The sequence below is a fragment of the Salvelinus namaycush genome, unplaced genomic scaffold, assembly GCF_016432855.1.
Source record: "Salvelinus namaycush isolate Seneca unplaced genomic scaffold, SaNama_1.0 Scaffold291, whole genome shotgun sequence".
Classification (NCBI taxonomy): domain Eukaryota; kingdom Metazoa; phylum Chordata; class Actinopteri; order Salmoniformes; family Salmonidae; genus Salvelinus; species Salvelinus namaycush.
This window is the reverse complement of record NW_024059797.1, coordinates 8,265-19,807: the sequence shown is the minus strand read 5'-3', so window position 1 is coordinate 19,807 and position 11,543 is coordinate 8,265. Positions and strand designations below refer to the sequence as shown.

The 11,543-nt window shown below is 42.5% G+C and overlaps 1 protein-coding gene across 1 annotated transcript; it reads right to left on the bottom strand.

Annotated features, from left to right (window-relative positions):
* Positions 1-5,698: 5,698 nt before the first annotated feature.
* LOC120039674 (dynein regulatory complex protein 9-like) lies at positions 5,699-10,281 on the bottom strand (the record flags this gene model as incomplete). Its single annotated transcript, XM_038985090.1, has 6 exons — positions 5,699-6,061; positions 6,234-6,335; positions 7,670-7,801; positions 8,818-8,892; positions 9,778-9,939; positions 10,200-10,281. Coding segments are annotated over 6 exons (661 nt in total), but the record flags the coding sequence as incomplete, so codon positions are not given.
* Between the last annotated feature and the right edge of the window lie 1,262 nt (positions 10,282-11,543).

Sequence of the window (11,543 nt, the reverse complement as noted above, 5' to 3'; positions counted from 1 at the left end):
ACAGTGAAAAAGTTGCAATAAAGGAAGAACCATGCACAATAGTGATTATTTTGATTAACCTTCCATTATAGATTCATTGGAGAAATATTTTGCAAACCAAATTGACAAAATAACAGGCGTTTCGGTGGCAAGGGTGTCAATCATAGACATAAATGGAGGACTCCGATAGATATAACTCGTTTCAGTATAGACATTACCATTGAGGGCTTCCACTATTTAAAAGTAGTCAACTGTGTGGGGATTCCTATGGGTTTGGAAGTGATCAGCCAATGATCAGAGAGCATTGGCTTCTTCAAATTGGGTTGCCTATTGTTTGTAAACCAAAGAGTAAGGTAATATCCAGAAGCCAAGACCAAGATTTCTACCAGGACTTTGTTGGTCCCAAGATCCAGACCCAGTGAGTTGAGACCATGACAAGTTAAAGACCGAATGTGGTCTTGGGGGGGGGGACTCAGTCAGGCTTTCAATTTACTCCTGAACATTCTAGTAGTATAATGCACAAGGTGCAATTTTGAAAGTGGGTACATGGTGGTCCTCTGTAGCTCAGTTGGTAGATCATGGCGCATGCAACTTTAAAATGAAGATGGCCTCAATGGCACTGCCCGTGCTGTCACAGATGCCATAATGGCATAGATACAAAGATGAAACCTCTGTATATCTCCATGGTGTCAATTGTTTCGGTTGTGACTTTTTCAGTTTGACTTATTTTGAACATCAAATGAGGTTGGTGGCACCTTAATTTGGGAGGACGGGCTTGTTGCAATGGCTGGAGCGGAATGTATGGAATGGTATCAAACACATGGTTTGTTGCCATTCCATTTGCGCTGTTCCAGCCATTTATGAGCCGTCCTCCCCTCAGCAGCCTCCACTGGCTAACATATTGCTAGCTATCTTTAATTTCCACATCTTCTTACGTTACAGCCTTATTCTAAAACATACAGTATTTTTTCACCTCATCAATCTACACACAATACCCCATATTAACAACGCGGAAGCATTTTTTTTGTTTTAAAATGTATCTAAAAAAATATTTTTTAATGAAATATCTTATTTACGTAACTATTCAGATCTTTTGCTATGAGACTCGAAATTGAGCTCAGGTGCATCCTGTTTCCATTGCTCATCCTTGAGCTGTTACTACAACTTGAATGGGCATGATTTGCAGAGGCACACACCTGTCTATATAAGCTCCAACAGTTGACAGTGCATGTTAGAGCAAAAACCAAGCCATGAGGTCGAAGAAATTGTCCGTAGGGGAAGGGTACCAAAAAATGTCTGCAGCATTGAAGGTCCCCAAAAACACAGTGGCCTCCATTATTCTTACGTTTGGAACCACCAAGTCTCTTCCTAGAGCTAGGAGGTGACCAAGAACCCAATGGTCATTCTGACAGAGCTCCCGAGTTCCTCTGTGGAGATGGGAGGACCTTCCAGAAGGACAACCATCTCTGCAGCACTCCACCAATCAGGCCTTTATGGTAGAGTGGCCAGACGGAAGCCACTCCTCAGTAAAATGCACTTGACAGCCAGGGTTTGAGTTTGCCGAAAGGCACCCAAAGGACTCTCAGACCATCAGAAACAAGATTCTCCGCTCTGATGAAACCAACTCTTTGGCCTGAATACCAAGTGTCACGTCTGGAGGAAACCTGGCACCATCACTAAGGTGAAAGATGGTGGTGGTGGCAGCATCATGCTGTGGGGACATTTTTCAGTGGCAGGGACTGGGAGACTAATCAGGATCGAGGGAAAGATGAACAGAGCAAAGTACAGAGATCCTTGATGGAAACCTGCTCCAGAACACTCAGGACCTCAGACTGGGGTGAAGGTTTACCTACCAACAAGACAATGACCCTAAACGCACAGCCAAGACAACGCAGGACTGGCTTCAGGACACGTCTCTGAATGTCCTTGAGGGGCCCAGCCAGAGCCTGGAATCTCTGGAGAGACTTGAAAATAGCTGTGCAGCGACGCTCCCCATCCAACCTGACAGAGCTTGAGAGGATCTGCAGAGAAGAATGGGAAGAAACTCCCCAAATATTGGTGTGCTAGGCTTGTAGAGTCAAGGCTGTAATCGCTGCAAAAGGTGCTTCAACAAAGTACGAAATAAAGGGCCTGAATACTTAGGTAAATGTGATATTTCCATTTTTTTATACATCTGCAAAAATGTTTTTAAAAAACAGTTTTTGCTTCGTCATTATAGGGTATTGTGTGTAGATTGATGAGTGGGAAAAAGTCATGGGGTCTGAATACTTTCTGAATGCACTGTATGTACATCCCAAAAGCGTACTTTACACATTTCTTGATATATGAGATGTTTGGTACTGACACTATTTAAAAATAGATGAAGATTTACCAACTTGCTCAAAAATGTTATCGGAAATGTTTGCAGATAGACTACTCACCATGTGGTCATGCTGGAGAGGGGTGCAATCCCAACACCTGGTGATATTTGTAGGAGTTGCTTAAGGCACAGTCTTTTATTGTGTGTGTTTAGTTAGTGATGTCAAAATGTGGGACAGCATTCTTTTTTTGGAAAGATGTTTAAAAATAAACAACTGCTTATTAGATCAGTATCTTTCAATATAATAGAACACCTCTCAAAAGAAATGTGTATAAACAATTACTTTGTACTATATTAATTTAACAATATATTTGGTATTGCCTTAGAACATATTGTGATGTATATAGATGTCCTAAGTTTGGAGACTTAGCTTTTTATTTTTTATATATATATATTTTTTTTCGGGGTGGGATTGCAATTTGCACCGCTTCTGTAGAATCACCCATGTATAAAGCTGTAATTCATGTGTTTTTCCACAAGGAGTTGCGTTCTCGTGTAGCTACATGGATTGGACGATGTCCCTAAGCGCTGGGCCAGGGAAGTAAAATAAAAAGTACTATAAGAAAAGAAAACAGGCCTCTTAAAAGGTTAGCGTTACGAGTGGGATTGGTTCAAGCTGATCCTAGACCAGCGTTTACAGGCAACTTCTTCCTTGAGCACAGCTCAGTCAAGTCTCTAATCAAGGGTGTATGTATGGGCAGGTTGACTGACAGCATATGGGCAGGTTGACTGACAGCATGACATCAAGGCCTGCAACTTTGCATTAGTATCTGTGTTTTTATCTTGCAGTAACGGTTATTTCTTATTGTAGTCCACTCTACTGATGAGCTGTTGGGGCCGGCCAGGTTCTGGGGCTAAGGCACTGGGGATAAACATACACTACCTTTTTTATTTTCTACAAACAAACGTTTCTTTTTTTCTTGTATTTTTTTACAAACCACCTCATCACCTTCACATTTGAGTTCAACATGGTGTGTTGAGACCGTAGACAAGTAGTAGTGAATATGACAGTGTCTCCCTCATGCACAGAACTAACCTTTTTATCACTACATGTAGCCAAGTTTGTATGACATTCAAATGGATCTACAGATTTAACTATTGACAGTGTTCAAGACACCTTTCCAATTCTTCTCATGATCAAGTTGTTTTTGGTGAATTGTTCAACCACATCTTAAAGACACAAATGTGGATCTTGCTACACACACAGGTGTGCATATTGCTAATTTGGTCTGGCAGCGGTTACAGTAATCTGCCAGACCGGAACAGTATTTATTTGTCACTAGCGCTGTCCTTAGTGAACCCCATTGACAAGGTCGTGTTCATTAGGCACCAAACAGAAGAAAACACACTGAAACAGGGATTACCTGTACTTGTCCAATAAGAAACATTGCAGTTCAGTTGCATGCCCTAATGAACATGGCCCAGCTCTACTTAGAGCAGTGTTACCCACAGAAAGTCAGGTTAACGGACTGACTCTTAGTTCTAATGAGGCAGACACAACCTCTCGTTCCCAGGGAGGGGGATGAGGGAGTGCTAGCCTTAGAGCTGACAATAATACTCTGGTGAAGATAGACCCAAGGACCACTGATTGATGGGGTCGGGGATCTTGTAGGCAGATTCCCAGCCTCCCTTTTCAGAACTCTTATCTAAAAGAAAGTTAAAATAGTAAAAACATACCTCTGATATATTTTTCCTTTCAGAAGCTACGTAGGCTGCCTAGTTTGATGCACATCCCTACAGTAAAAGCTACGTAGGCTGCCTACATAGATGCACATCCCTACAGCAAAAGCTACGTAGACTGCCTACATAGATGCACATCCCTACAGTAAAAGCTACGTAGGCTGCCTACTTAAAAGCACATCCCTACAGTAAAAGCTACGTAGGCTGCCTACATAGATGCACATCCCTACAGTAAAAGCTACGTAGACTGCCTACATAGATGCACATCCCTACAGTAAAAGCTACGTAGGCTGCCTACTTAAATGCACATCCCTACAGTAAAAGCTACGTAGGCTGCCTACATAGATGCACATCCCTACAGTAAAAGCTACGTAGCATGCCTACTTAAATGCACATCCCTACAGTAAAAGCTACGTAGGCTGCCTACTTAAATGCACATCCCTACAGTAAAAGCTACGTAGACTGCCTACATAGATGCACATCCCTACAGTAAAAGCTACGTAGGCTGCCTACTTAAATGCACATCCCTACAGTAAAAGCTACGTAGGCTGCCTACTTAAATGCACATCCCTACAGTAAAAGCTACGTAGGCTGCCTACATAGATGCACATCCCTACAGTAAAAGCTACGTAGACTGCCTACATAGATGCACATCCCTACAGTAAAAGCTACGTAGCATGCCTACATAGATGCACATCCCTACAGTAAAAGCTACGTAGGCTGCCTACTTAAATGCACATCCCTACAGTAAAAGCTACGTAGGCTGCCTACTTAAATGCACATCCCTACAGTAAAAGCTACGTAGACTGCCTACATAGATGCACATCCCAACAGTAAAAGCTACGTAGCATGCCTACTTAAATGCACATCCCTACAGTAAAAGCTACGTAGGCTGCCTACATAGATGCACATCCCTACAGTAAAAGCTACGTAGGCTGCCTACATAGATGCACATCCCTACAGTAAAAGCTACGTAGGCTGCCTACATAGATGCACATCCCTACAGTAAAAGCTACGTAGGCTGCCTACATAGATGCACATCCCAACAGTAAAAGCTACGTAGCATGCCTACTTAAATGCACATCCCTACAGTAAAAGCGATGTAGACTGGGAATCTGCCTACATAGATGCACATCCCTACAGTAAAAGCGATGTAGACTGGGAATCTGCCTACATAGATGCACATCCCTACAGTAAAAGCGATGTAGACTGGGAATCAGCCTACGTAGCTTCTGAAGTGAAAAAATATATCAGAGGTATGTTTTTGCCATTTTAACTTTGTTTTGATAAGACTCAGAGTTCTGAAAAGGGAAGTTAAAGGTGATTTTAAATATATTATAAATGTTTTGTTTAGATATTTCCCCCCCTCCTAACTTATGTCGACTGACTTGGGCTTTCTCCAGCAGAAATCATGTGCCCCTACTGCTGGGTCTGGACCCTGTGACATTTGTACAGTAAAATAGATACATTCCATATGTTTACAAGTAGGTACCAGATAAAGAGAGGACCTTCTTTCATGACCGCAACATGGTCTTTTTAACTTTTTACACCGTTTGCTGAGAAATTGTCCCTGAAAACATGTACAAAATTGAATTATTATTTTCTGGAATTAATATTTGGAATTCTTTAAAGTGCATTAATAAAAGTTACCCATTTCAGTCTCATGAGTACGCTTGTTTATTACCATTCTTGCCCTTGTTAGACTGCATATAAGTAAGAACCTGGCAATGGTGGTAGTAGTATTCAAAATGACCATGCCAACTTTACTCTGTTAAAGAAAAAAAAAGCTTTTCTCATTGAAGATATATTTGCCTACAGGCCAGTGTCGACTTAGATTGTCTGTAATCAGGAATTGAACATTGATGAAAAGTAACATGTCTGTATTGAGAATTTTTTTGGGTTTCCTTTCACTGGAGCTCTTGAAGAAGGGACACCTCACTTTTTCTTCTTTCCCTTCTTTCCCTCCTTGGACTTGGGCTTCTTGCCTTTCTTATAGGGGCCCAGGCCGCGTCGCACTAATGTTCCCCTCCACCACGACTGGATCTGCAAGTGACAGACAGGGAATAAGAAAATGATTTAGTGTAATGAACAAAAGAAGAGGGGAGTACAGTTGTGAACAAGATGCATGGCATTAAACACTGCACTGCCACTGGATGTGATTGGTTTCCTTGCTGGGCAGGTGGTGGTGATTTATTAAAGATTGTTCAATGATTACCTTGGTGGCTGCGTCTCGCTCCATATGTTCCTTCTCCAGCTTCCTGCGTAGGGCCTCTTTCTCCATCCTGTCCTCGATGACCACCTGCTCAATGTCTCTGTACTGGAACAGAAGAAAGTACAAAGACCGAGTCAATATCCAGAGTACAATTTCTGTTCCATACGGGTATACTTTCTAAAAGCGGCAATTTGCAGTCTATTTTAGTAAAAAGCTATGTATGGAAACTCATTACATGGAGCTCCTGATGAACAGTTCTTGTGCTGACGTTGCTTCCAGAGGCAGTTTGGAACTCGGTAGTGAGTGTTGCAACCGAGGACAGACATTTTTACGCGCTTCTGGACTCGGCGGTCCCATTCTGTGAGCTTGTGTGGCCTACCACTTCGCGGCTGAGCTGTTGTTGCTCCTAGACGTTTCCACTTCACAATATGAGCACCTACAGTTGACCAGTGCAGCTCTAGCAGGGCAGAAATTTGACAAACTGACTTTTTGGAAAGGTGGCATCCTATGACAATTCCACGTTGAAAGTCGCTGAACTCTTCAGTAAGGGCCATTCTACTGCCAATGTTTGTCTATGAAGATTGTGTCACAGAACAATGAGACAGATATTTCACCAGATGTGAAGCATCTGCTTGGCGTTTCCACTCAGTACCAAATATGGTAGTGAGAGGAAGCCCACTGACCTGCAGTTGGAGAAGGTGGATTTTGGCCGTCATTCTGCACATTTTCTCCTTGATGAAACATTTGATCTCAATACAGTTTTCTGTTCCCAAAACTACAATCTGTTATGAACAGAGTGGACTATGTTTTGTAGACTTTGCAAAAGGGTAAAAGTTTTTTAAAATTGCGTTGTTTAGGAGTGCAAGGGTGAATTGAGTTATTGCACAGGCGCACTTCACAGAGTAGGCGTTCCCCGACGGAAATATGCAGATGCATGCTAGAACGCGCCAATATATTGAAAACGACAGACTGTGGTCTATCTCGGGTTTAGTTATAGAATCCACTACTTTGAAGGGGTGTCCACATACTTTTGGCTATGTAGTGTACAATTCATTTAAAAGTTAAAAAAACGTATGTAGCAACTGTAGATTTCCCCTTTAATGATCTGAGGACTTGTAATAACAGTTTATTTGCAGGTGGGATGTGCAACTCAATAATAGGACGGTGTTCCTAATGTTTGGTATACTCAGTGTATATCAGGCCTACTATCCTATTCATTACCTAGTGTCAGTGCGCTAAACCGTATACTACAGAAAGAAATGGGTTGTGAGCCATGCAGACCAGGCTTGTATTCATTAGGGCACACCGAAGCAAAACATTATTCAACGGAAAATGAAAACTACTGTTTCTTTTTAGAAAAGTCCAGGTGGTCCCTCCCTATTTCAGTCTGTTTTTCCCTGTTTGGTGCCTAATGAAATCAACCCAGGCTTTGTCCTCACCTTCTTGGCCAGCTCCTGGAGCTGGGAGAGATTGTTAGCTTTTTTGTTCCTCAGGCTGTTGAGCTCCTGCTGCTTGTCCTCCATGTCTCTCTCATAGCGCTCCATCCACACCTCCAGCTTCTCATCCAGACTCTGAGAGGTGCACACAAACACACATTGTTGCAGCTTCACCTGACAGACAAATATGGCTCTGCTGACGGCCGCTGTCCACTGTTTTGTGGTTCTGAAAGTCAGATTTTGCAGTGATTTGATCTGCAGCTATTCGTGGTGCTAAATCCCAGCTATGGCCGCTATTGCTCTAGAGACAAGGGCTCATCAATTTCTTGTACAGCTCCCCCAACACATTTTTTGTGATTAAAAATGTTTTAATTGCTATTGCTGTCGTAAAGGTTGCCGAACCCTGAATAGGTGCTAGGGATTGATTTGGGATTCTACTATTGCAATAAAATAACAGCATTTAGATGCCAGCTCCAGCTCCTAACCTACTCATTCAAGGGTTTTCCTTTATTTTTAACTATTATCTACATTGTAGATTAATAGTGAAGACATCAAAACTATGAAATAACACATATGGAATCATGTTGTAACCAAAAAAGTGTTCAAATAACTCATTATATTTTATACTTTAAATAGCCACCATTTGCCTTGATGACTGCTTTGCACACTCTTGGCATTCTCTCAAACAGCTTCACCACCTGGAATGCTTTTTCAACAGTCTTGAAGAAGTTCCCACATATGCTGAGCACTTGTTGGCTGCTTTTCTATCACTCTGCGGTCCGACTCATACCAAACCATCTCAATTTGGGTAAGGTCGGGGTTTTTGTGGAGGCCTGGTCATCTGATGCAGCACTCCATCACTCTCCTTCTTGGTCAAATAGCCCTTACACAGCCTGGAGGTATGTTGGGTCATTTTCCTGTTGTTTTTTAATACTTTTTTGGTTACTACATGATTCCATGTGTTATTTCATTGTTTTGATGTGTTCACTATTATTCTAGAATGTAGAAAATTAGTAAAAATAAAGAAAACCCTGGAATGAGTAGGTATTTTAACACTTTTGACCGGTACTGTATATGTCACACAAAAGATAAATTATGCTCCTATACACAAGTCATGTCATGCCATTTTCCAACCACCACTGCACACGTACTGTCTGATGTTTCTTGAGGAAAGTCTCCGTCTCCATATGAACTCTCCTCTCCTCCTCCAACCTCTCCTGCAGTAGCTGAGGACAGAGGAACAATGATTACACAGATGCACATGTAGTGGTAACCATCTCTGTACAGCCAAACCTCACAGTTACTACAAAGTCTGTAGCCAAGTCACACCAAAGGCTCTGTCCAGAAACACCCCCTAGCCACTTGTGTAGATCTGAAAGGATGGGATAGCTACAAGAAATGTGTAGGTATTAGCAAAAAGCAATACCTACCCAATTCTATGAGATCTTCATGGGTGGACTGGAACAAGAATTCATCCCTGGCATTTCATCCACACCAGCCCCCATCACTACATGCGCCGCCAACTAACCCCCCCCCCCCCCCCCCCCCACACACACACCCTGACCCTACACACCCTAATTAGACACTGGGAGCAGTGTTGACACATGACATTTAAATACATATGTGCACTAAGTAATATCATAGGCTAATTAACTTGAGGTTCAACATCAGAGGAAGTGGAAACTCAATACACATTAACTAGATGGCTGTTGCCCACTGGTCAGCCAAAAGCTCATTATAGATTAGTAGAACATAGAAATTGCGCAAAACTCTGTACAACAAATCTTAACAGGCCCATGGGCCGCCGGCCATGTCTTTATATAAAAATATATATTTGTGTGTGTGTGTCAATTTCGACCAGCCTACCCAACAACAAAAATGGTCCAGCCCATCTGGCATTTGTCAGAATTGCCAATCCGCCACTGCATGAGGCACTTAGACTGCGTTTACACAGGCAGCCCAATTCAGATCTTTTACCACTAATTGGTCTTTTGACCAATAAGATCAGATGTTTGCCACTAATTGGGCAAAAGATCAGATTTGGGCTGCCTGTGTAAACACAGCCTTAGGGGCTAGGGGATGATTCTGGACAGTACCACAAAGACACACACCCTGATCTCTTCCTCCAGCTGCTTCTCAGAGTGTGTGTTGATCTTCTGTCCCTGGTACACCAGCAGCTCCGCGCTGCTCTTCACATACTTCCTCTCCAGCCCAGTCTTAGCCTTAATCTCCTGTAGCTGGTCCTTCAGGTGGGCAGTCATCTCCTCACGTCGCTAAAGGGACAACATTAAGACAGTTTGCGCAAAGTATTACATAAGTTGCCAATACTTTGTCATGTATTTACCTGAGAATGAAAAACCGGGAGGCACCCCGATTTTCAAAGACATCGACGTCTGACACCCTCAAGGAATTTGGAGCACCACCAAGAGTCAGTCAATGTGTAGCCTAATTCTAATCTTGCCCATTACTAGATTGAAAATCATATCGGGCACGTGAAGGAATGTGTCTCCGTTGTCTTCCTCAGTTATGGTACCTGCAGCTCCAGAGTTTTTTCCTTGCGGATGTCAAGCAGCTGTCTCTGAAGAGCTTTGATCCTCTGCCGGCTGCCCTCCTCCCTGCAATACACACAGACAGCAATCAGGCTCAATGTGTAAGTGTGAGTAGACTCCTGGCATTCTCTCAACCAGCTTCATGAGGTAGTCACCTGGAATGTATTTCAATTAACAGGCGTCCCTTGTTAAATTGTTGAATTTATTTCCTTCTTATTGCATTTGAGCCAATCAGTTGTGTTGTTTCAAGGCAGGGGTGATATACAGATGATAGCCCTATTTGGTAAAAGACCAAGTCCATATTATGGCAAGAACAGCTCAAATAAGCAAAGAGAAACGACAGTCCATCATTAAGACATGAAGGTCAGTCAATGTGGACATTTTCAAGAACTTTGAAAGTTTCTTCAAGTGCAGTCGCAAAAACCATCAAGCGCTATGATGAAACTCTCTCTCATGAGGTCCGCCACAGGAAAGGAAGACCCAGAGTTACCTCTGCTGCGGGGGATAAGTTCATTAGAATTACCAGCTTCAGAAATTGCAGCCCAAATATATGCTTCAGTGTTCAAGTAACAGACACATCTCAACATCAACTGTTCAGAGGAGAATGTGTGAATCAGGCCTTCATGGTCGAATTGCTGCAAAGAAACCAATACTAAAGGACACAAATAATAAGAAGAGACTTGCTTGGGCCAAGAAACACGAGCAATGGACATTAGACTGGTGGAAATGAGTCCTTTTGGTCTGATGAGTCCAAATTTGCGATTTTTGGTTACAACCGCCGTGTCTTTGTGAGACGCAGAGTAGGTGAACGGATGACCTCTGCATGTGTGATTCCCATCGTGAAGCATGGAGGAGGAGGTGTGATGGTGCTTTGCTGGTGACACTGTCAGTGATTTATTTAGAATTCAAGGCACACTTAACCAGCATGGCTATCACAGCATTCTGCAGTGAAACACCATCCCATCTGGTTTGCGCTTAGTTCCACTATCATTTGTTTTTCAACAGGACAATGACCCAACACACTTCCAGGCTGGGTAAGGGCTATTTGACCAAGAAAGAGAGTAATGAAATGCTGCATCAGTTGACCTGCCTCCACAATCACCCAATCTCAACCCAGTGATTACTACATGATTCCATATGTGTAATTTCATAGTTTTGATGTATTCACTATTATTCTACAATGTAGAAAATAGTAAAAATAAAGAAACCCTTGAATGAGTAGGTGTGTCCAAACTTTTGACTGGTACTGTAAGTATTCAGACTCTTTACTCAGTACATTGTTGAAGTACCTTTGGCAGCGATTCCCACAGCATGATGCTGCCACCACC